The sequence below is a fragment of the Alnus glutinosa genome, chromosome 7, assembly GCF_958979055.1.
Source record: "Alnus glutinosa chromosome 7, dhAlnGlut1.1, whole genome shotgun sequence".
Lineage (NCBI taxonomy): Eukaryota > Viridiplantae > Streptophyta > Magnoliopsida > Fagales > Betulaceae > Alnus > Alnus glutinosa.
In genome coordinates, this window is record NC_084892.1 from 8,261,067 (window position 1) to 8,288,531 (window position 27,465).

General features: G+C 35.0%; 1 protein-coding gene across 1 annotated transcript; it reads right to left on the reverse strand.

Moving 5' to 3' along the window:
- Nucleotides 1-22,996: 22,996 nt before the first annotated feature.
- LOC133873132 (dirigent protein 22-like) lies at nucleotides 22,997-23,794 on the reverse strand. The gene has a single exon (XM_062310856.1). It carries the CDS (start codon nucleotides 23,720-23,722, stop codon nucleotides 23,150-23,152), a length of 573 nt encoding a protein of 190 aa, XP_062166840.1. The 5' UTR covers nucleotides 23,723-23,794; the 3' UTR covers nucleotides 22,997-23,149.
- Between the last annotated feature and the right edge of the window lie 3,671 nt (nucleotides 23,795-27,465).

Below are 27,465 nucleotides of genomic sequence, written 5' to 3' on the forward strand. Positions count from 1 at the left end.
TAAACAAGATCTAAGTGCTTATCTAGACTCTTGAAATGGCCTTTAGCCAAAATTCTAGATCTAACTCCCCACTTGATATGAGCCACTATAGCCTCCTCCGTTCTAGGAGTATTACCATGCAAAAGATCATTCATTTGTTTCCAAAGGTGATACACTCATACACAACAGCTCCAAAAACAGAGTCTACCCAAGCAACATTTCAGATTCTTTCCATGTAAGACAACAATACCCCAATCCTCAACACTGTCCCAAGCCAGCGGCATATCAACATAATAACAATCAGCCATGACTTCCTTCCAAATCCTTCGACTAAAGCTGCAAATAAAGAAGAGATGCTCCCTACTCTCCAGCCAGCCATGACAGAACATCCATTGACTCTCTCTTGTGTAGCCCCAACTGCACATCTTCTGCTTGGTTACAATAGCATCATGAAACACCAACCATAAAAGAAAGGAATGTCTAGGGATAGCTAATGAAAACCAAACAAGCTTCCACCAAGTTACAACCGGATTCATACCTCTCAAGCTCTCCTAAGTTTCTGCACAAGAATAGGTTTCACTCCTTGAATTCCAAATTGGCATACTAGCACCTCCTATAACAACTTCTGGAAGTTTGCTTTGTATTTCTACTATTACATCAGATCGAGCACTCAGCCAATACGAATCTCCATCTTGAATAATGGAAGATAGTTTAGACTTAGCAGAGAATCCTGAATCATAAACAGCCCTATAACCAAACTTATCAAGCAGATACCCTGCAGGATGCCAATGATCATGTGATAAGTCTTGAATTATTCGATTCAAGACCCCTTAATTTGCATTTGTTAGATCTAGTTTGTGTTGTATATATAACGTTTTGTTGTAGTTTTGTTTTATGTCTTATTTTCAGGTCTTAGTAGAAATCTAATTCAAAACACTAGAATTAGACTTGAAAAAACATCAAGGGCAATTTGGTCATTTCCAAAATTCGAGGCTGATCCTGAAAAGATGAAAAATTGACCAAGGCAAATCGATCGATCGATCACATCATCAGTCGATCGATCGATTATTTATGCAGTCGCGAAGTCGATTGATCGAACCTGGATATTTTTCGAGAAAATCTTAGGATGTCGACATCTTTGTGTGGATGAAATTAATCCAATTTGGGCGGTTCACAGAGGATGTCGACACTATTTTGTGAGGCAAAAAATTGTTCTTTGATGTCCCCTTTGTAAATTAAATCTCTATATATATATGAGATTAGGGTTTTAGGTTAAATTATGCATCTTTTAGGGTTTTCAGATTTTCTCAGGTGTATCAATTCATTTCTTAAGTAATTTCTAGTGCTTTTCATTTCCTTTAATGCATGTTTTTTGGGCTTAGTTCCAGAGAGCAACTTCTTCTTCTTTTTCCTCTTTGTTCTTCAAGTTTTAGTTTAGTTTTTATTTTCTTTTGTAATCCGAATTTTATGATTTTAATCTGGTTGTTTTTAGTTCATTTTCTTCTTGTTTCTTTACTGTTTCCCTTAGATTTCATGCATAATTTAGTTTATTTCATGTCTGGCTAAATTAGTTCTTAGGGTTTAATCAAAATCCTCTCCAAAAAACCATGAAGTGTTCTTGAGGTTCTTAGGATTTTCTTGAGATGTTTGATGATTGTTAAGGGCTAGAGGATATCAAAACTCATGCTAAAAGGTTTTGCTATCAATATTCCAATCTAATTATTCATGAAAAAGGGATTTGCTTGTCTATAAGTTTTCTTGGATTCTTGAGTAAAACCAACGTTCTTGGAAACAAGAACGATGTCTTTTGCAATGGTTCCTAATTGACATGATATATGTTTACCTATTATAGTCACCTTATAGGGTATACTAGGAAATACCGGTCGTTTCACACCTTTGGTAGTTTAAACCGTTTTTCAATCATAGTGTAACTTTTACGTGATGCGATCGGTGTGAACTTAGATATCTTATCATTGTGGCCTAATTAGGGTTTTCACGTATTGTGTATACTTATTAGGATGTGTTATAGAGTAGTAAGCTAGGGAGCATTAATCACCCTACACCTTTGGTAGTGTAAACGTTTTTCAATTATAGATTAATCTTTACGTGGGGTTGTTTAATGTGAAACTAGGTGCTTTATGATTACGTCTTAACTAAAGTATTTTCATGTCGAGATCGTCGTAATGGTTGACGCCCATTACGCGCTCATATCATGCATGTTAGGAAGATTCATATAGACTTTAAGTATTTCATTGGTTGAGGATTGGATAAGATCAATACCCTAAGTTTCCTTTAAGTTTGTTTTCAATTTCCGCTTTTCTTTACTTTACTCGTTGTAGCTTCAATTCTACAACCTTTACTTTGTTTTTATTTTTAAGTTAAGTTAAATACATTTCCTCGAATATCCTGTTACACAAAACAACCATAAATCTCTGTGGTTCAATAACCCTTACTATAGTACAATTGATTTGTACTATTGCGAGTGGTAAAACATATAAATTTAAAATTCACGTAGTCGAGTCGACTACCATCATGCCAAAGAAAAATTATGCTACCATCACCAACTTTAAACCGGATGAAACTCTTAGAAACCTCTCGAAGTTTCAAGAGCTTCTTCCAGCTCCAAGAACAAGACTTCAGGATAGAAATCTGCCACAAACTCTTTCCCTTCAACCAATTAGCTTCAACCTAAGCCACCCGAAGAGAATCGGCTTTTGTGAACAAATTCCAAATATGATTTAGAATTGAAGCTTGATTCCACACATCAATTTTCTTAATACCTAATCCTCATTCCTTCTTGGGAACACAAAGCTTTTCCCAAGCAACTTTCGCCTTAACCTTAGAATCACTTCCACACCATAGAAACTTGTTGAAATTTTGCTCTAACAGGCGAATAACCTTTTTAGGCAAAATGAAAACTTTAGCCCAAAAAATCTGCAAGCTACGGAGAACAGAGGACAAAAGTTGGAGCCTTCCTACAAAGGAGAATTTCTTAATTAGCCAAGAATCAATCCTGGAAGAAATCTTGGCTAAATCAATCCTGGCAGAAATCTTGGCTAACATACTCTCACAATTAGCAACAGACAGCACAACTCCGGCATTTGCATCAAGTGTAAAATATTATGCTTCACATCTTGAGGCAAACCAGCAAGGAAAACAGAACTTTAGAAGGATTTGCCTTCAACCCTGAGAGAGCTTCAAAATTAAGAAGGACATCATGGATAGCGTTAACAGAATTAAGAGAAGCAGCAGAAAAATCAAGAGGTCATCCCCAAAGCAAAGATGGTTTAGCTTAATCAAACTACATTTTGGGTGAAAACCAAAATGAGGATTCAAACTAGCTACATTATCCAGCAAAAGAGAAAGCCCCTCCATTATAGTGCCCCTGATTTTAAGACATAAAATATAACGTCTTAAATAGAAATTTAAGACTGAATAATAAGGCAAAATGATATATATGAATATTTTATGAGAATAAATATTCATTGGTTTTTAACCTCACTATATGAATATTTAATATGAATATTTATAGGATTAAATATTCATTAAAATTTGAGACACATTTATAGCTCTAATTAATTAAATAAGTCAATCGGACATTAAACTATAGAATGTTGGATTTAAGATCAAAACACGAAGACGATCGATCCCCATAAATGGGAGATCGATCGACCCCCACAAACTGACGCTCAATCGACATGCCGCTCGATTGCCATTTCCTGCCGCTCGATCAACATCGTTCTGTAGAATGCATATTCACGCACTAGCTGTCTCGGATATTTTAGAAATTCATGATTACTCTTATGACTCATCTCCTTCAGCGCATCAACCATCAACTTACTGACCATGTATGCATCCCCAGCCGTTGGATCAGAATTTACCCAAATTGATCTCACTCGCTCAATACTTCTATAAATAGAAGGCACTCCCTTCACATTTAGCACAACTCTCCTTCTTTGTTACATAAATTCTCTCGCCTTCTCTCTTCTTCTTCTCTGTATCTCTTTTGGTAGGTTGCAGAAGCTCTGGGTATTTTTCCCAGAAGCTCATGTCCTCCTTAGCAGAGAAGCAAACTCTTAAATCCTCCCTTTCTCTCTTGGGTCTTTATAACAGAAACACTCTCCTCTTTCTCTGTTTCTCCTTCCTCTCAGCCCATACATGAAAAACAGGAAAGAAATCAAACTCATTCTCTTTGTTTTTCTGTCTCGGGCAGTAACTCTTGAGAGAAAAACAAACACTACAAAAATTGAAGTAATTTGTGACCAATGTTTAGTGGCCTTTCAGGGTGCCTGAAAGGCCACTAAACATTAGTGACATATGATTAGTGGCCTTTTTAGAAGGCCACAAATCAGTTAGTCAGTATTTCTGACTTTGTGGCATGTCATTGGCTGACACGCCACTAATTATGGTATTTTTTTTTAAAAAAAAAACATAAAAATCCTGCAATCCAAAACCTGTAATCCGAAATTTTGTATTGGTTTACTACAATTTTATCAATCCATAACCAACACAATTGCAACAATTTGAATTTTTATCAACAATCACAACTACAAAAAAAAATTATTCCAAAAGTTTCACTAAACATATATATATATGACATAGATTCATAATACTAAAACTAAAACTTACAACAAACAAAATATACAATATTATCAATCTTTGTCCTAAATTAATACCAAAACGTCATTCCAAAAGTTTCAATAAAAATATGTCATATATTCATAACAATCAAAACAAAGGTTTCAATAAACAAAATATATGATCAATCTTTGTCATAGATTGATAACAAAACCGGAACAAAAAAAGGCAAGTACATATTTGCCAACTAAAATAAACCTTAATGTTACCCAATATCAATCGTCAGCAAGATTTTCATGATCGGGTAACTGCATAGCATTTTCTGTAGGATCTGCGAATGATAAAACAAATATAGTATGTTAGCAAACAATATGATCAAATTATATAAAGTCCTAAGCATTTAAAAAAGTGTGAATTTAAATAGACGTAATCATACCACAAAAAAATCCATTAATTATTACCTGATCTGCTATCAACAGATGACACATTCATATGATGTGAAGAATTTTTGTCTAGCACTATGTTATCATGAGAGACTCCAGGCACGGATACTGATTTGCGCCACAATGACTCCATTTGGCTAAAACGGGACATAATCTGAGATTGTGCTGCCAACACCTCATCCATTTGTAACTTGTGTCGTGCCCACTCACCCTCAAGTACTCTCTCGATCTCAGAAGCTTGTCTTGCCCGCTCAGCCTCGAGTGCTCTCTCCATCTCAGAAGCGTGTCGTGCCCGCTCAACCTCGAGTGCTCTCTCCATCTCAGAAGCAAACATTTCTTGCGGAAAGATGGCGTGCCTTTGATTTTGTGAATGCAACTGTGATGGTGTATGGTAAGAGCGTATGGACCCTCGCACAGGCCAAATATTTGGCCCAACCTGCCTAACTCTGCCGGCGTATTCCAGTTTGTTGCCAAGCGCCTGGGCATACGCATCGTCATGTCTCCAACGTACCGTTCCTTGTGTTACGCTTGACGAATCGGTAGAGTCGGTTGGCATTAACATCACTATCCTTTCCTGTATGTAGTATTAAATGTTGGTGCGTCAAACTAATGTGCATCGTAAATAAATAATCACACATATAAGTAAAACAATATATGAAAGGTGAATAACATACACATCTCTCTTTTACTATATCATTTGGATAGCTTCCATCCTTCTTCGTGTGAGTTTTTATGTACGCTTGTGCTCGCGTAGGAGGAGTGCCATCCTTGACAGTCTGCCAAAAGAATAAAACATTATAACACATGTTTATATATATAAAATGTTTACATTTATATGTATGGAATAAATTGGTGCACATACTTCTTCGTGTGACAACCTCGCATAGCTTTTGGTCCCCGTGCAATGAGGCGTATTTTGCAATGCTCGTAATTGCTTCATATGGTCAGCATACTCCTACACAATTAACATTCTTATTATGTAAACACTAACACAACTAAATGAAATTAATGAAACTACACAAAATAGTAATATAATTTATGACTAACCTGATACTCTTCGTCACACCATTTATTCAACAACGCATCCACGTCCTCGGGGCGGTAGTTGGAGAGTCTGTCTCAGGAGTATCGCCCCGTTGAATGCCTAATTTAACTTTTGTGTTGTGTCTCCAATTCTTGAGCTTTACACCCATATCCCGAAACGTATCTCGTTTTACTTTTTGTAAATCATAACTTGGTGGGATGTAAAAGTCCACCTACACAAGTTGGAAGTTGATAAATAAAAATTAAAAAAAAAAAAAAAAAAAGTTTGACAGTACGTAAAAGTCCACTTACCATCAGGGTTTCCCATATATCCTCCTTTGTACGAGCCGGTACATGCGCCCAATCGTCCCGTAAATGCACATAGTTTCCGCTCCTTATTAGCTTCCCAGTTTGTCGTCTAAATTTATTGGCGCTAAATCCTACTGGTTGCCAGCCTGAATTATAATTCATCACGACCCTCTTTCCCGCGAGGATCTCTCATGCCTTGTGCGGGTCCGTAATGGTCAAAACTTCAAAATAAGTGCTGCCATCCGGATTAGTACCTATAACATTAATAGATGTTGATGTTAATTATTTTGAAATGAATATAAAATGCAAAACAATAAATACGTATATATCCTTTAAATTTATAAAAATATGTACTTACTTATCGTCCGGATCTGATTCACGGCCAGCACTTGTGTAGCAAGCTCATCCTCAAGATGTGCATCATGTAGGCCCTCCGCGGGCTATGCATTATGCAGGCCCTCTGGAGCTTGTGTCTCACTATAGTCTGAAAGATGTGTCTCGATATCATGAGAACTCGACATGCTGTAGTCGAATAGCCGTGCCACGTGACCAGGGGAACATGCCTCTAACTGGCTCACCGTCTGTTGCATATGAGGTAGATGATCAAATGTATTATCTTGGATGTTGTATTGGTATCCTGAGTGATTATCTGCGAATACTGGTCTATACCCTGCCTCTGTGTGCGTAGGGTCGCTAGATCTCGATCCTTGGCCCTTATTCCGCTTCATAACACTTGGGATTCTATAACTCATTGTACCCTGCAAAATACATCACTTATTTATACATTATATATCAACCATATGCACCACAATATTTAAATGAGTCACATATTTAACAATCACCAATCAATGTAGAAATAAATATTTTAAAATTTAAAATAGATTTTTTTTTTGACACATACACTGGGATCGGATCTAAGTCAGGTCGGATGTGATCGAAGTCATCTAGTAGATCATGGTCATTATTACTGGTCAATAGGAGCGGCTCGCACTCGTGGTAGTTTTGCACATGCATCATCATGCCCTTCATCACCAACATCGTATACGTTCCTAGGATTAGTTCTTACAGCGCAAGCCCAACCTGGGTCCCGTTCATCTTCAACGTAAAAAAGACACGCCAGTAAAATACTGGCGTGCCAGTCAAACACGCCACAATTTTGTGGCGTGTCAGTCAGACACGCCAGTATTTTACTGGCGTGCTGAATCCAACACGCCACTAATAATTTTAGTGAGATGTTATGATTCAACACGCCACTAATTAGTGAAGTGTCAAAAAATAATTTACTGTAGACACGCCATTAAATGTCATGTTTTTTGTAGTGAAAAGATAATAGAAAATGAACTTTCCTCTCTTTCTCTCGGAGCAGCAGAAAAGAAAAAAAAATCGCTATCTTAGAACTCTCTGTTTCTCCTTCTAACGGCAAAAAGTAGACAATAAACCCTCTTCTTCTCTTTTTAGCTTCGGTCAGTAGCTCTAGATAGAAAAGAAAAATAGAAACTCCTTTTCTCCTTAAGCAAACACTCTCTACAATTCTCTCCTCAGTCTCGGTCTGTAACAGTGAGTTCAACCACTTCTTCTTTCCTAACAAAGAAAGAAGAAGGCCCCCAATCCAGCTCCTTTCTTCTCTCTCTCGGCAAAACAAGAAAAGAAAAGGAAAGAAAGAAAAAGTTCTCTCACCCACTCTCCCTCTCTCGGCTGATTACTATGTTAAATATTTTTCTAAGATATTTTGGAAGCTATTGGTAAGTCACTAATTAAGCTTGATTTATATTATTATGACTTATAAGTGATTAGTTATCTAATATTTGATGTTGAGTTTAAACAGAATTTTCAAAATATCTTATTTAATTAACAAAATACGCTATTATAATGCCCAAATAGAAATCCAATATTTTTATAAAGCGCTATTATTCTACCTGCTTTTATGAAAGAATAAAAAAGGAATTATTTTATGATGATGTCATTATGCTGCTCACATGTTTTATAAGATACAATGACTATTAATTATATTAAGGATAAAAATTTCTTACAAATCAGTTTGTAGGAAATTTTCTACAATCCACATACAAGAGTGATATGTGTCCTTTAAGCATGTAAGAAGAACATATTTTTTTTATTAATGTGATTAAAAAAGCATGTGAGAAGCACATGTTATTAAAATAACATGTGCTTCTCACATGACAAGGGACCCATGCCAATCTTATATATGGTTTGTATAAGATTTCATACAAACCAGTTTGTAGAAAATTCCTGTAAATATATTAAATCATTATGTCTATTTTTGTAAAAAATATATTATACTTTTAAACATATTAGTGTTATTATAATGTTTGTTTTGATTTATAGATATTTAAGGCATTAATTTAATGCTGTATAATGCCCACATAAAAATATGTGGTCATGCAACCGGCCTATTTTATATGCCGATATAATACCTAAGCAATATTAGAAAATTATGTTAAGTAATTTAGAAGTCAAAAGCGATAAAAGTGTTAAAAGTAGGTTCTTAGCAATTTTGTACTAATACACTATCGCATGTACCAAACTATATTGCAGTGATCACTTGTGTGTGAATACTGTTTGAAACAGGAAAGAACTGTAAGTATAAATACTTACTGAGAGTGATGCTAATTTCCATAATATTATGATTGCATATTTATTTAATTATATGTGTGTATGAATGGAATTTTGCATATTTTACTGTTATGACTAATGAATTTATTAAAAAAAGAATTGGGAGTGACATCTACCAACGGACCAGGGAGTGACGTCTGCCAGTGCCAAAAACAAATAAGCTTTATAGTTAAAAGAGCACAAGGCTCCAAGGCAACACGTTAAATAGGAGTTACATCTCCTAGAACTCGTTAAACAATAATTACGTCTCCTAGAACCCGTTAACTAGAGTTATGTCTCTAAATGAATGGTATCGGAAAGTTAGAAGATATGTATGACAAGGAGTTACGTCTCTATAGGAAAAGAATGCAATAAGAAAATAAATAAGATTCTACATATAAATATGTCATTATATCATATCATTGCATTGTGTACTTTTAAATAAATTAGGAACCATTTTATTATTGAAACAGTTGACTCACTCAACTATAGTATGAGATTGTGATAATAACCACAATCACATAAAAGATTGTGTAGAAACTGAGGATGAGGAATACCAAAATTACCAGGATCCCTAAGCTAACCCTGATGAGTGTGGATGAGGCTAACTATCGCTTCTTTTGTGTATTGGACTACTTTGTTTAGTCCATCCTTTTTTATGTCTTTAGTAGAACCTATCTTTATGCATTTTCTTTGGTATGTAAAATTGATTACACAATGGTTGGTATTTAGTATATAGTAATAGTGTCATATGTGACATCTATGTTACTAATTTAGTATACATTTATTATGTGAGAAAATCAAGTTAAATTATTTAAAGGTATTTCAGTCAGCTCTGATGTGTCATTGGTTCCTATGTTCTATATATATATATTCCGCTGCCAGATCTCTTCTATGATGATGTCGTAATGTCATGTGGAAATTAGAAAATTTTCACTTACGCATTTTTATAAAAAGTAGGACGTTACATCCATGGCCAGCACAACCAGGTAATGGGAAATGGGATCCCCTTATCTAAGGTCTTTCCTCCCTTAAAAATAACCCACCAATGTACCATTGAGGGCAATTGAATAACTCAGGTTGGTAATGCATTCTCTAATCCATGCAACATGTTTAGAAGGAGCACCAATATATATATATTAGTAAATCAATAAATATAAATTCATACCACAAAATAAATCTAAGTTTAAAATGGAGTGTACCTTGACCCCTTGAAGGGGGCAGGTTGTTCCAAGTCAACCCTAGAGAGAATTTAATTGCACAAGCTAGTGGACCATCTCGTAAAGCAAAGGCCATTTATTTTTCTTAGCAAACCATTTTCCACCGTTGCTCCTTTAATTCTGGAAGCAAAAAGCCTGCCTTTTAAAACTAAATCATGCAGTGGACAAGCCAGCAAAAGCCCAAGCCCAACCGCATCCACTAAAACGATGTCGTTTTGGTAAATTTGTTTATATATATAAGGGTAAATGATATCAGCATATGTAGTTAGTGACTTTTGCTAACTACATTCGCATGCGATTACATACATACATGTTAGCGAATAACGGTGATTTGCGGTTAGCAATTAATTGTTAATAACACCGTTCGCTTGTATAGTCCTAAATATATATAAGCTATAGTTTCGAAATGTTATTTTATTTTATTTTTCTCTAAAGGACTGTATTCCTTCCACGTGCCCACTCAATATTATTGGACCGCATTCACGTCGATATAGCATCCTGAGTTCTAAATTCGACCCTTCAAATACACAACCATAGCCAAAGCAATCACTTCAACTAAAAATGTTCCATCATACTCCTTTGTCAATATACATAGCATCTATATATATTAATCGCCAATATATACATAAAAAATTGGACCTCTAGAAGTAGCTAGGTCCTATCTTTGTCAATATATAGTCATTCGACCCCTGCCCTTGCCAAAGTCTTTGATTCAAAAACGACACCCTTCTTTACAAAATCGGCTGTTTACTTTTAGCAACTCAGTGTTTTGTCTGTTATTTATCTAATTTGTCTATATTTAAGTATAATAAATAATTAAATGATTTGGTTTTTTATCTTTAATTTGATTTTTCGGCTCAAAACATGCAAATTAAAATAAGAATATGTTTGAAACTACATTTTTATTTTATAATTATTTTTATAATATTGATGTGGCAGTCTTAACGACCAACGTAACCATTGAATCAATTTTTATTAAATGAAAAATAAAAATTTAAAGATTGGTTGAAACTGCACGTCAACATTGTAAAATAAATATGAGATAAAAATATGATAATATATGATTACTTTAAAACAAAAACATTAAAAAAAAAAAAAAAAAAAAAGGGTCCTCAAAACACTATAAAATCCAAAAATAATTTTCACATTTACATCACATCATAATATTATTTTCAAATAAAAAACAAAAAAATACTTCTAAAGAGATTTGATTAAATCTACTGGATAGAGTATATATTTAGAAATCTTATAGGATCTTGAACACATTGATTCTCTACAAACAATATTTTCCAAGAAACCGAAGCAATTGGGCAACATGAAATGTTAGATATTTAAAGGAGAGTCGACTTCAGGCCGTCCGGGATTCCCAATATAAATACAAAGGATTGAGGAAGCAGATTCATCATCATTAAGCAGATATACTTTAGGAAAAATGCATGCGGATATATATGCCGATTCTAATGGTGGTTGCAACTCTCACATCACTTCTCTCAGTCGTTGCATATGCTCATCAAGGGACAGCCACCTTCTATAATCCCCCTTATCTTCGTGAGTATATATATATATATATATCCATTTAGTTTACTACAAACCAAACTAGTTTAGAAAAAGGTTGTGTAAATTGAATAAACTACGTTGTTTTCACTCAGCTTTTGTTTTGTTTTTATGTAAACTATAGTACAAACACTTTTGCCAAACCCTAGAAATTATAAAAGTTTATCTTTTTCCTTACACGTGATCATTAACGTACGTACACGATAGAGCACTAGTATTAACTTCCTTATAACATATTTCTTTTCTTAAATATAAGAAAATTTTCCAAAAAAAATTAAAACCACAAAAGTCACATGTAACAACTTCCTTATTACTTTCATACACATTGGGAATGCTAGCACTTTAGCTTCTCTATAGCTACCTTCATTTCTCCTCTCTCATCTTTTTGTCTTTCATTAAAAGTTGTGTTGCGATTTTCGATTTTGTAAAACATGTAAGAATAAGTAGATAACTTGTATTTTATAAAGAAATAATATTTTAATGGTATAGAAAAATATAAGAAGATATTGTGAATTGTAATTTTTATTTCCTAATTTTTAAAAAAAAAAAGAAAAAAGAAAAAAAGAAACGGCTGCAACGTACGTGCATGGGTCATGTTGACAACAAAATCATTTCATTTTCCTCTTTTTCTGTTTTTTATATTTTATTTATTTTTAATTAATGGGTTGAACAGTATGATGATAAGTACAAATTTAAACTGGAATAATTAATTGTGATTGTTTTTTGGCAGCCTCTGCATGTTATGGGTACGAAGAATTACCAGGTGTCCTGGTAGCTGCGGCAAGCAACGCCATGTAGAACAAGAGTGAAGTATGCGGGAAAAAATTCTCGGTAATATGCGTTGGGGCCACGAACCTTGCGCCAAATCCATGTACCTCGTCAGTCGTTGACGTTATAATCGTTGATTATTGCCCACGATGTCGTTCAACCATCAATCTTTCTCGGGACGCTTTCAACAGCATTGCCGATCCAAAAGCTGGGAGAATCAAGATCGAGTATGACGAATGTGTGTTATGAAAATTACATTGTTGATGGGTTTTTCCTTTTTGCGTTCCTTATATATATATATATATATATATATATATATATATATATATATATATATATATATATATATATATATATATATATATATATATATATATATATATATATATATATATATATATGGGGGTTATAGTTACGACAATGTTGAACTAAATATGTAGCATCTTTTGGGGGAGTTTATGTTTCACAGATGATGTAATTAACTACTGCACGTACGTGTGGAATACATATCGGTTTTACTCTTTAGCTCTAAAAAAGAGTAGTATTCTTGCTCTTTGATTTCGAATCACATCTATTAAGGGAAAGTGTTACAAGCAAACATATATATAAAAGGGTTAAACACCTTTTTGCCTAGGGATGTATTCTAGACCGGTTATAACCGGCTCCGAGTAATCGGAAAACTAAGAAACCGGTTTGGTACGGTACTCGATTATTTATAACCAGGTACTCGAAGCTGGAATCGGTTATTAATTTTCTAAACACCCGGTTATAACCGAGTAACCGGCTCCGGGTGCATTAAATGATGAATAACCACAGTTTAATTTTATGATGGCATGTCTCTGATAATGCTAAAGAATCATCGCTTCCAGATATGAAAAATCGTTCTCATCTCAAAGAAAAGAATGCCCTCCAGAGAAGAAGAATAAATGGAGTGGAATCCCTTTTACCTCTTGAATCTATATCTGTGAAACAACAATTTAGCATCAAGCATGTGGTCTTTTTGTTGGCTGCCTACCTAGCTAGGTGGGGGCACCCTTTGTTACTTCCTCATCAGAAATCAGATCAAGGGTCAAAAAACAAATGGGATTCTTGATTCCATTTACTTCTGTGTTGTTACAATGACCACAGTAAGATATGGGGACCTTGTACCAGATAGCATACTGGCAAAACTACTTGCATGCAATATTTATGTATTCACAAGCATATATGGCTCTTGTGGGGCTATTTCTCAGTCAAGCAGCGGATTACATGGTAAACGGCATGAAATCCTTGTAGTTAGAGACATTTCCATGAGTGGAAAATCAGTCCAAATGAGATTCTTAAGGAGGTCGAAACCAACAAAGTTAAATACAATTTATTATGGTGGGGGTTCTTGTTCTGGTGCCTATTGTTGTAGGAACTGTCTTTTTGTTTTTAGTTGAAGAATAGAACTTTATGGACGCATTTTATTGTGTTTGTTCAACCATCACCCTAAAATAAGCTCAAAAAATATAAATTTTTTTTAAAAAAATTCACTACCCAGTCCGGTTAACCAGGATACCCGGTTTGGAACCAGTTATTGAAATTTAATAACCACGAACCCAAGAGCCGGTTCCCGGTTATTGGCCAATAATCGGGAACTGGCTCCGGGTTTACACCCCTATTTTTGCCCCTTATGGTTTGAAATTTCTATTTTTTACTCCATGTGCTTCAATTTTTATCATACATGATACCTGAGTTATGGGAAAAGACGGTGATGGTACATCTGTCCAAAATTTCCGTCCAAAAACTGACAGTAGTCCACGTGTTTACTCATATATATATATATATATATATATAAAGCTTTACAAATTAAAAAAAAAAATTGAAAATAATAGAACTTTTTTTTTTTTTTTTTTAAAAAAAAAAAGGTACTAAAAACTTTTTTTAAAAAAAAAGAAAAGAAAATAGAAAGAGTCAGGCACCCCTTTGGGCAAAATGGGAGTAGCTCAACAACACCTCATCTTTTTTTTTTTTTCTTTTTTTCTTTTTTTTTTTTAAAAAGTTTTTAATACTTTTAACTTTTTTTAAGTTTTATTATTTTCAATTTTTTATTAATTTTTAAAGCTTTTTTTTTTTAATTTTTTTTAATGCATATGACACGTGTTAACATTTGAGGGTAGACATATGGACTACAGTTAATTTTGGATGGAGGTACTACCTCTATCTTTTCCTATAACTCAGTTACCATCTATGATAAAAATTGAAGCACAGAGGACTAAAAATAAAAAAGTCAAACCATAGGTACCAATTCCCTTATGCTTCAATTTTTATCACAGATAGTACTTGGGCTATAGGAAAAGACAAAGATAGTACCTCCATCCAAATTTTCGTCCAAAAACTAACGGTATTCCACGTGTCTACTTTCAGGTGTTGACGCGTGTCATATGCACTAAAAATAATAATATAAAAAAACTGAAAAAAAAAAGAAGCTTTAAAAATTAAAAATTGAAAATAATAAAAATTAAAAAAAAAAAAAAAAAAAAAAGAAGAAGAAAGAAAGAAAGAAAGAAAGAAAGAAAGAAGAGGAGGCACCCCTTTGGGCAAAATGGGGGTGACCAGCCACTCCCTTGCCTGTTTTGGGGTGGCCGAACCACCCCCATGGCCCGTGGGGGTTGTTCGGTCTCTCTCAAGGGCCAAAGAACAAAAAATAAAAATAAAAAATGAAGGGGGTTTGGCCCTTGGGGGTGGCCGAACCCCTCCTATTCTTTATTTCTTTTTTCTTTACTTTTTTTTTTTTTTTTTTAAGTTTTTAGTACTTTTAATCATTTTTTTATAAGTTTTATTATTTTCAATTTTTTTATTAATTTTTAAAGCTTTTTATTTTTCAGTTTTTTTTTTAATGCATATAACACGTGTCAACACCTGAGAGTAGACACGTGGACTACCGTTAGTTTTTGGATGGAAGTACCATCTTCATCTTTTTATATAATCCAAAGGGATTTGATTCTTGTACAATACCAATACAACAACTGTACAACAACCCCTCACATGAGGGTGGGTCCCAGTAACAACTGTACAACAACCCCTCACATGAGGGTGGGTCCCAGTATTACTGGGACCCACCCTCATGTGAGGGATTGTTGTACAGTTGTTGTATTGGTGTTGTAAATCTAACATTTTCCTAATCCAAATGACATCTGTGATAACAATTAAAGCATAGGAGGTAAAAAATAAAGAAGTCAAACTATGGATACCAATACCCTATTTAACCCTATATAAAATGTGGTGTCGTGTAATGTGTTGAATAAGGAGTACTAACATTTAGGCATTTGACCATTGTTTTTTCGCTTCTATAGTTGGCATTTTCATTAAAAAGTATGCTGCATTCTTTTTTTTTTTTCTTTTTTTCCTCAGGACACGAAAATTAGTTTTGTTCAATTTTCAATTTTAGAGTATCTCAGTAATACTCACTATTTTAATTATCCGACACACATTTCTATCTCGATGGATATCGACCTATCCCTTGTCTTCGGATTCGAGGGTGGTGCTCCTTAGTAAATTTTGTTGAGAATATCTTCCAAAAAATGTGTGATGCCTTTGTGGTTTCTGAAAACCTGAAATCCGAAAGCTGCAAAACCGAAGGTTAAATCCGACCCTCCATGCCTTCTTGTTTTTCCTTAGTTTTTTTTTTTTTCCTATCTTCGAGGATGGCTCATACCTCTTGAAAACCTGCTAACCTGCAAACCGGGAGTTACCTGAAAACCAATGGTCGTCTCCCTTCATCCGAGGCTGGCTCTATGCCTACTGAAAACCTTCTAACTGCAAACCAGGAGTGATGTGGTCTTTTGTTTACCAAAATATATCAATAATAAAAATTATCACTCGTAATAGTACGAATCCTTGTAAGATAAGGCTATATTGAGGGTGTCGAACCTCAAGGACTGCGTAGGTGTTTTTATCAAGCTTTTCGAGATTAAATATAACTTAATTTAAAAGATGTTTGATTTGGTTTTTGTTTTCTAAAAATAAATACATAAAAGTAAAAGACATAAAAATAAAGAGAGTTGTGATGAGAGAAATAATAGAGGATTGATTTCACCACTCACCGCATAACAATGGACAATCATAAATTAACAAGGAAAATTATACTATGCATGATATAGGGCTCGTGTCACTCGAGTAATCAAAAAATAACCACTAAAGAATAAGTATAATCCATCTTCGGTTGGCACGGACCGTCCACCTAACCACTAAGATGCGTCACGACCCATCTTCCCTAGGTATGAATTAGCTACGTCTTTAATAGGATACACACAATCAATGGAATAGTATAACTCATCTTCGTTTGGTACGAACTGTCTACCTAAATTACACTAAACTAGGTTGTAGCACAATCCGTCTTCCCTTGGCATGGCCTATCCAACCCTCTTGATCATATATCAATTAAAACCGTTGTATAACAATCATTCACATAATCATAGAAAATATGAAGGATTGAGTTCAATCAATATAAAATACTTTCTAAGATAAGATAAGAAATCCATAATGATTGAATATAAACATTAAGATCAATTCTCACAGTTATACAACTATCATGCATATAGAAAATCCTAAATTAAAATACAATTAAACCATTTTTACTTGGAAATGGCTACATCAACACCCTAGTGCGAATTTAGCCGCTCATCATGGTGCTGGGATTGCCTCCTGCCATGTTCTTCTCCTCTTCAAATTGTGAAGCCTCCAAGAAGAATTTTCTGTCCAAAGCTAAGCACAAGCACACATTCTCTTGAAGCTTAGGGGTTTATTTATACAGACTAGGAGAGGCCTAAAAGCCTTAGAAATTCAAGAAAAATCGGAACTTAGTCTCTTATTCCAAGTTGGAGATTAAAAATTCAATCCAAGTAGGAAAATGATTCCAAATTCGTCCAGATTTGTGGTCTTTTATTGCAGGACAATTTTGACATAGTAAACTTCTAAATTAGATAGTTCTAACATATTTGTTTCATTTTTTCTTAGCTTTTCAACTCCACTAATTTCAGTACAATCCAATATCTGATCCAAAAGTTATGATCAAAACACTGAGACATGTACAGAATCCAAATTTGAATCCAATCCGATTTTGAGTCTTAGTGGAGAAATTTCGATTTAATCATTCCCTTGATTTGATTAAAATTAACCACATCATATAGGTCTTATAGTATGATTGGTTAAGCTTAAACATATCTTCTAGGTCTTCTCAAAGTGTGTTTTAAGCCCAAAATCAATGGAATTAATTACATATTTATTTACAACCTGAAAACAATAAAACAATACAAAATCAAACAAATAACAATACTAAGGAATTAACATATGCAAGTTAAGGAGCTTGAATGTGCAACATTCAACACTTACCAAGGAGTTACTTGACAACTGAGGGTTGTGTCCCTTCCTTGTTTTCTCTACAGGGTTGTGTCCCTGGATTTCTTATGGTTTTTTCCTATCCTTGTTTTCTCTACAGGATTGTCTCACTGGATTTTCAGTAGGGTTTTCTCCCATCCTTATTTTTTTGCAGGGTTGTCTCCTGGAACCAGTCCCGAGCATTCCCAGAGAGAGTAAGAGGAAAGGCCCGACACGCCACTTCATTGGGTGTCCTATGAAGATCTAGATGAGTTCGAAAATTCTTCAAGTGATAAAGAGGATCCCGTTTCCAACATAACTCAGGATCTGAAGGACCTTGAACTTCTCGGGTAGTTGGTAGTCTGCTACCTGTTTGGTGAAGGATAAGCCAGTACCCAATAAGAGCTTATCCACCACTATGGATTTGCTTTTTTCCTTCATTTTCATCTCCATGTTCGTGAATCTTCTCTTCAACTCAGCAACAATTCTGTTCAGATCTCTTGCATCTTCCCGTCGTTCTCCATGGTGGTTGGCCCTTTCGTTCATTTGTTCCCAGTGATTATCCTCTCGGAAATTATCTTCTTGGTGATCGTCCTCCCGAAGATCGTGGCTGTTGGTATGACTGTTGCACTCTTCTTCTTCATGCTCATCCCAGTTCACCTCAGGATGGGATTGTCCAGAATTCTGAGCAGCAACTCTGCATTCTGCTGTGTTAAGGCTTCTATATGGGCTTCCAATGCTACTATGCGATCCTAATCTCCATCACCCAAGGGAGGGAATGATGGAGGCTGTGGATTGTTTTGAACTCATGGATTCGGGTTGGGCTGAATAATCGGCTTCGGTCGAACTCTGCCCTACCGGTTGATCTAGCTTCCATAACGTGTGTTCATCACCATGACATAATTTTTTTTTTTATGAGACACGAATAATCGTTCTCACAGATGGCGTCAAACTGTTAGGACAGTTTCTGGTACGGTGTGAACTGTACGTTCTTCGATGTTCTTTACGCTCCCACGATCATTACAAAACAAGTAAAATTAAGAGACCTTTTCAGGGGTCTTACTCTGGTGCCTAAATTAGCTTCTAAAAAAAAAGTATGTTCAATGCATAATATAATCACTCTATTATTTATACCTGGGATATGGGCCTCTTTATAGGTAAAGAGGTGTAGTAAACCCTAAATTAGGTTTACTACCCTCACTTAAACTAGGAGTACCTGGAGTTTGATTTGGTCTGTGAGTCCTATCCCCATTCAACTGGGAGTTGAATTGTTGATCAGATTATTCAAAGAGTCCTTATTGAATCCGCATTAGAACTACCACCCCAATTAGATTTGGAGTATAATTATTCCCAACAACCAAGAACCAAAAATAGAACCAACCCAGATCAACCCAAACACACCAACAAATCCCTCCATATAGAATTTGTTTGTTTCTATCATCCATTAACAAAAAAAAAAAAAAAAAAAAAAACTCAACATTTTCCTTAATTTCCTCAACCGAGAATCTTCATCTCCATAAAAACCAATCTTTTCATTTTATCGTTGCATGCCCAGTCACTCGGTGCTACCCAGATTCGTCCACAGCCACTTTGTGGTGCTATGGTTTAGTTGCTCAACTCTACAACTGAACTTACAGAAGCTTGCCCTTAGCGGCATCTGTTGAGATCCAAGTCAAGTGCTACCTGTAGCCGTAGAGAGAAAAAGAAGATGAGAGCGACGAGAGAGAAAGGCAAAGAAAAGATTAAAAACAGTCTTCTAGTAGTGTGATACAGTAAACTTTTTTGTTATTATTATTTGATGCAGTAAACTTTTAAATGTGAATATAAGCTTACAAAGTTATCCACTGTCAATATATTCTGAAAATACTAATTTGTTTTAAGCGTGGCTAGGGTTCCATTTCTTGGAGTTTCGTATCGTATATTCATGCATTTTAATAAGCCATTCCATGAATTTTGAGAATGTTTTATCCTTGTTTTATAGAATTTGATATTGGAGGTGTTACAAAAAAGAAAGGCATTTCAATTGCAAAAACTCGATAAATAGTAGGTTTGGTGATGGAGTGATGGAACTTTTGACGTACACTTGGTTCAGCTTTGGATCTATATGATGATTACAAATTAATCCCTTAGCAGATGCTATATTTAGTCTTGCGAAGAAGTATTGTCCTCTTGATTTTCCATAGCAGAAAAAAATTAATTTGAAATTTTAGTTGAAGCATTTTGAACTTGATGTATTTAATCATTCAAAAAAAGAAAAAGAAAAAAATTATCTTCCATTGTGGAACTATATTGAGAATTGATAGATTGATTTACCTTATTTTGATTCTTTCAGTATCTATGGAGTACGGATCGATACTAAATAACAAGTACTATTTTCAAATATGAAAGTTGTGAAAACAAGACTATGCAATAAAATGGAGGATGATTTTCTTTTCACTAACCATTAATGGAAGTTGGGAAAAGAAGTTTTAACATGAGAAGAATACTCAGATTAACACAAGAAACACGTGCGTATGAATGAAGACAATTAGTTAGTGTAGATGGCAATTAGCTTGTAATTAGTTTTAATTCTGTTTTGTAGAACAAATATTTTGTTATTGTTAACTTACACTGCAAGTATTGGAAGTTAGTATATATATACTGCAAGTAATATACAAATCATTATCTTACTCAATACAAATCAGAGAATCATTTTTCTCCCAAACTTATCTCGCTCTGTTCTTACATATTCAATATGGTATCAAAGCATTGTCTTTAAACTTCCGCATTATCTTCTTATTCTTTCATACCTCTTCAAGCTTTTCTTTCTTCAAAACAATCATCAATGGCGAATTGCAGTTCAATTGAGAATCAATCTCCTCTTCCAGAAATGGATTATTCAAATCCATTTTTTCTTCATCACGGAAATAGCCCTGGAGCTATACTTGTGTCACAGCAGTTAACTGGTGACAATTATGGCATATGGAAGAAAGCGATGATATTGGCTTTAACAGCAAAGAATAAGATAGGCTTCATCAATGGCTCTCTGCCTAAGCCGTCCGATGTTTTTAAATCTGATCCTCTCAGTTTTGCATGGTATCGATGCAATAGCATGGTGCTCTCATGGTTGATAAACTCTGTATCAAAGGAGATAGCTGCTAGCATCATCTACAAAGATTCTGCTCCAGAAATGTGGATGGATCTTTATGATCGGTTTTCTCATCTCAATGGCGCGAGAGTTTTTCAACTCCAGCAGAAAAATGTCTTCTCTTTCTCCAAAGAATGATTCTGTAACTACCTATTTCACTTCTCTAAAAGGATTGTGGGATGAACTTGATCATCAAGAACCACTTCCTTGCTGCACATGTGGTGCTGTGAAGGCTTTACAAGCCAAGCAGCAACGTCAATATGTGTATCAGTTTCTCATGGGATTAAATAAGAGCCTTTCACATATTCAAGGGCAGATTCTTTTATTGGATCCATTGCCGCCAATGAATAAAGTCTTTTCTCTTGTACTCCAAGAAGATAGACAGCATGGACTTTCCATTTCCAGTGGTTCTTTTAACCACAACACTACTGTCTTACTCATGAAGACTGTTGTTTCTTCTCAACCTCGCACCAACAATAAGGCAAATTGCAAGGGCAAGGGTCGTCCTACTTATTCCCATTGTGAAATTTCTGGACATACCATGGAGAAGTGCTACAAGTGAAATTTCTGCAAGAATGCTTCTTCTACAGCAAATCAGGTTTCTGCTGAACCTGATTATCTTCAACTGCCAATCACATATGAGTAATGTCAACAGCTCATGAACATGTTCAAGCCTGCTTCTCTGGAACCACCTATCACTCAAATTGCATCAGTCAATCAAGTGTCCTCTGCCTCTCCTCAAGATTAACTCAATTCTCACATGGCTGGTAAAATTTCAGTTACCTTTCATGTTTCTTCTTTAGATACAAAACACTCGGTTTTTGCATCTTCTTCTTCCTTATTTTAGAAAACTTCTCTTACAAATTCTATTCATGCTCCCTAAATCATTGATACTGGAGCCACATATCATATGATATGCACTATTTCTTTGTTTACCTCCATAACTTCTGTTGTTTCAAGAACAATCAAGTTACCTAATGGTCGATTCGCATCATTTATTCATATTGGAACAGTTCGGATTTCAAAATCTTTTATTTTAACTGATGTTTTGTGTATTCCTTATTTTTCATTCAATCTGATTTCTGTTAGCAAGTTCATTAATCAAAATGATGCATTGTTGTTTCATTTTTTTGTCTTACTTTTGTTTCATTCATTACCTTACAAGATGGATGGCGATTGGAGTGAGTAAAGAAGGAGGCTTGTACTATTTGCTGCAAGATCCGGTTTCAATTTTTCCCTTTCATTCAACTTCCAATAAGGCTTTGATAAACTCTGTTGTATTGCTTTCAAATTCTGTTTTGTTCAATACTGTTGTACCTTCTGTTTTGTCGAATAATGTTGTATCTTCTGAATATCCTACCCAATCTGTAGCTAACAGTATATGGCACTACAGATTAGGTCAATTGTCCAATATTCCTCTTAAGATACTTTCTCATGTAATACCTCATTTTACTCATGAATCAAATAAGTCTTGCAGCATCTGTCCATTGGCAAAACAACATAAATTGTCTTTTCCTTATAGTGAACATATATCTCAGCATCCTTTTTGATTTGATTTACTGTGATCTTTGAGGCCTCTTTTCCACTAAATCTATTAGTGGCTCATCTTATTTCCTAACCATTGTTGATGATCATTCCCGTTTCACATGGATACATTTGCTGCAACATAAATCTCAAACCAGAACCCATATTCATAATTTTTTCACTATGGTTGAAACACAATTCAATAGCAAAATCAAATGTCTTAGGTCAAACAATGGTGTTGAGTTTAACATGGCTGACTTTTACTCATCCAAAGGTATTCTTCGTCAGCTTAGCTGTGTTGAGACACCTCAGTAAAACTCAGTAGTTGAGCATACAAGAAAAAGATATTTTGTTTTAACATGAGAAGAATACTTAGATTAGCATAAGAAACACGTGCGTATAGATGAAGACTGTTAGCGTAGCTGGCAATTAGCTTGTAATTAGTTTTAATTCTATTTTATAGAACATATATTTTGTTATTGTAAACTTACACTACAAGTATTGCAAGTCAATATATATATACTGCAAGAAATGTACATATCATTATCTTACTCAATACAAATTAGAGAATTATTTTTCTCCCAAACTTCTCTCGCTTTGTTCTTACATATTCAATAAGAAGAACTAAATTTATTAACCATGAACAGCCAAGTATAAAGCATGTGAATTGCTCAATAATGGAATGCATAGACATTATACTCCACTACGGCATCCCCAGTTTTGAGATCAAAGGTGTGAGTCCTTGCCTGAGCATATCCACGAGCAAACCGGAAAATTCCACTCCCACCAACGATTGGCATCTCCCTCACGGCCGAGAAGACACTGTTTCTCCCTAACACACTAAGAGTGCTACCACTATACTTTCCTTCTATAAAAGCAAAGTTCAATACCATCAACAACCCCGCTTCATGCTGTGACGCCAACGCATAAATACCTTGTGCTCTTCCCACAAGCTTGGAGCTACTTTCTGGCTCGAGAGTCAACGGATCATCCATCATGACGACGGCTCCAAACCCTGTTGCCGACGTGTTTGTCGTGGCAGCCTCCGCCACTCGCACAGCAGTGGGGTTAGGGCCACTCACAATGTCATGGAAGTAGAAGTGGAGGTGGCTTAGCTTCTCTTGTTTAAGTCCAAGCGATGAAGGAGATAAATTCCGAGAGAAATTGTGTGTTTCTGCAGTGACATAGGTTGAGAAGAAGAAAATGAATAAGATGGGCGTTAGTTTTGAGAGGCTTTTGGCCATGACGTCGAGTTTTGGAGGAGAAAGAAGGGCTCAACGTGTTTAAGATTGTGTATGTATCTTTATATATATGTCATAGCTAGATTGTAGGCCATGCAGAATATATAGAAAAAGAAGAAGCGTGACAAAATTAATTGGTGCGGCAGTTCCAACAACTGAGAGTGATAAAGAAATCCGTGTCCAGCACGTTTATTCCTTTGTGCCAATAAATTTGTGATGCAGAACTGCGGATAGGGAAAGAACTTTGTTGGAATCACCAACCAAACCACATAATAAGGGCAAATTATTGACTTTGTAAAGGATTAGATAACCAGAAGCAAAAGGGTACGAAATTCCCAAGTGGAAGGTGACCTACACCACAATTTAAAGAAAATATAAATAAATGGCCTATGCCACGTGGAAAGTAGAAGTGAAAAGGAAAATCTATTGGCATTAAAAATCTTGAACCTAAAAAGAAGGTAAAATGCCCGCCTTGGATTGCGGTCTGAGGGCCTCGTAGGGATTTGAGATTGCAGGAACAGCAACTTCAAGGATCAAATAAAGTAGTTCGACTGCATTAGGATTTCCATTCATTTTTTGGTTAAATATTTTATTAGTATGTAAGTTTTAAAGGTTTTTAAATATAGTATTTGAGTTTTTATTTATATCATAACTGTTATGTGAGTTAAAAATAAAAACTTATTTGATACCTCTGTTAGATTTTTCGTTCAAATTTTAACGGCTCGTCACGTGTTAACCGCTGAAGTTGACATGTAACACTATCTAAAAAAATAAAAAATAAAATCTTTTAAAAAGTAATTAAAAATTATAAAGAAAATGAAAAAAAGCTAGAAAGAAAAATAAAAAGAAGATGGGTGGCTCTTGGCTCCATTTTGACCAAGAGGGTGGCTCATAAGGTGGCCGAACCACCCCATAGCAGAAAATAAATAAATAAATAAATAAATAAAAATAAAAAATAAAATAAATTATGAATTTTAGTCCCTTGGGGTTGGTCGAACCACTCTTTAGGGCCGAACGCACCCTCGTGGCCCTAGGGAGTAGTTAGGTCACCACCAAAGACCACAACTCATAAAAAAAAAAATTGAAGGTTTGCCCATGGGGTGGCCGAACTACCCTTATAACCGAGTCACATTCAAAGACCAAAACCTATCAAATTTATTATTATTTTTATTATTTTATTATTTATTTTTCCTGCAATGGGGGCAGGAAAAAAGAAAAAAAGGAATGAAAAAATCGAGTTCGACACCAGCTGTATGGCATCATAGCTGCATTTTATAAAGAAAAGGAATGAAAAAAGCGTGTGTCATGATGAAAGGTAATGACGAAATTTGGGCGGCAAGAAATGCATTTTATAAGAAAACTGCAGCCGAAAAATAGTAATGTCATCTTATTAATAACTATATGTCACACTTCTTATGGACAAAAGTAATGATTAAATAATTATATTTATTATTATTATTTTAACAAAGTAATTAATTAGAGCTATCTTACATTAATTTGAGGAGGTTCGAAAGCAAATATAATAAATAGAGGTACAACGACACCTTATACACTAAGCCGGCCAAGAAATCTAATTTTGGTGCTGCCTACAAATAAACAAATATTACAGGGACAGTTATTTGAGCCACTCTTTAACAGTAAAACATTCCTAACAAAGAAAAGAGGGCTGATATAGTTAACAAGCCATAAAAAGACCAGTAATATTTGCAAATTTAACAGACAGACTTTTAAAAACTACTCTAAAAAAATAGAGAAAAAAAAAAAATACAGGAAGCACCCAACACAGAGCCGACATCGGGGGAAAACAACCATCGCCAGAGACGGCGCATGTAGAATACGCGCCATCCCCGAGAAAACCCCCTGCAGCAAGGCGGCCACCAAAAACCCCCGGACACCACCGATCACAACTTCGAAGACGGAGCGTGGCCGGCCCTCATGCATGGCCCAAGGAAAGAAGCTCCCTGACGCGTGTTGGCCATGCGTTGAGCACTGAAGTTCGACGCGGTCGTGGCTTGAGGCGGCAGGATCGGAGGAGGACGGGGAACTCTATTGTGGGGCGCGAGGTTTGCAAGAACTGGCGGAAAAACATAGTTCTGGCTTCAAAAGTAGATGTTGAAGAAGATAGCTCACCTAAGCTTTTGTCGACGATACAGACAGAGATGACGTCTCGTGTTAGTCTTCATGCCTGAAAAAACAAAACAAGATAAAAATAAATAAATAAATAAAAACGTAAAGCTCCATAATCTTAGAAGGATTAGAAGAACAAAAGTTCCACTAAATCTACACCAAGGAGAAGGCAAAATACCTTCATAACCCTAAAGGGACCAGGAGAAAAGCACTACCGGGAGCCTCCGTCCTACTTAACAACAAGCCCTTTCTGCACTCTCTCACTCTCTCATCCTTTCTCGCCTGTGGCGTGAGTTGGAGTACTCTGTTGGTCCACAGTTACCATTATTGCAATGAAATATCATCATTCCACTATAAAACATAAATATTTAAGGAAGCAAATATATTATATATATCGAAGCCGATCGACACGTTCAAATTAACAATATTTTCCTTAATTATAACAAGTTTAGCTTGAATTAGTACTGTCAGCTTGCAAGACGGAACTGAATATATATGAATCAAAGAAAGTCATGACAATTTCTGTTAGTATTCGTAATAATGGATGTAAAAATTAATCTGATAATTAATTAACATTAATTCAGGGATTAAAAATTGTTGGTCGGAAAAAAACAACAGAAGATAAGTTCGGGATTTCATAGCAGCACCACAATCAATGAACCAAATTTATGATCATTCTCAGACATCTGATCCAAAATCCTCTACTTTAATTTCCTTTTGTACGAGTGCTTACTGAACGGCTAAAAAGAAAGTTAAAAATTATGCAAATAATTGATTTATTAACTATAAAAAGCAAAGTGTTTTTTTTTTTTTTTTGAAAACACTACAAAATAAAAAATAAAAAAAAAGCATTTTTGAGCCCTTTTTTTTTGAGTCGTTTTAAGGCCTTAAACGGCTCAAAATGTTTTGTGCCCTTTTTTTTTAGCCGTTTTCAAAATGGCTCAACATATAGCATATTAAAATCTTAGTTTGAGCCGTTTTAGACTAAAACGGCTCTAATTTGAGCCATTTTAATAAAAACGGTTCAAACCTGTTTATACCGCTTTATAAAACAGCTCAAATCAGTTGGAGCCGTTTTTTACCAAAACAATTCTAAATAATTGGAGCCGTTTTAAGAACTTAAAACGGTTCTAAATTTTTTTTAAAAAAAACCATTAATTTCTTTAGAGCCGTTTTACGGACCCTAAAACGACTCTAAATAAAAAATTATAAAAAAAATTAGAGCCGTAAATAAAGAATTTTTCAAAAAATAATAAATTTTTTAGAGTTGTTTTAGGGACTCTAAAACGACTCTAAATAAAAAATTTTACTAAAAATTTTTAGAACCGTTTTAGGCTCTAAATAAAAAATATATATAAAAAATATATTTATATATATCAAAATCCCTTTCATGTAATCAAAATAGCCGATCAAAATAGCCCCAAATCAGTACAGCATCTAAGACCATTAGGTTACTAACATTACCACAACCCACACCTCGCCAGAACACCACATCACCAGAAAATCGTCAAGCATAATCACATTCACGGCTCAGTCCATCAAGAACACCAAAACAGAGAAACATCCAGTTAATATCAAGAATAGTGCGAGCAAATCTGCATTGGTAGCATTATTTATCG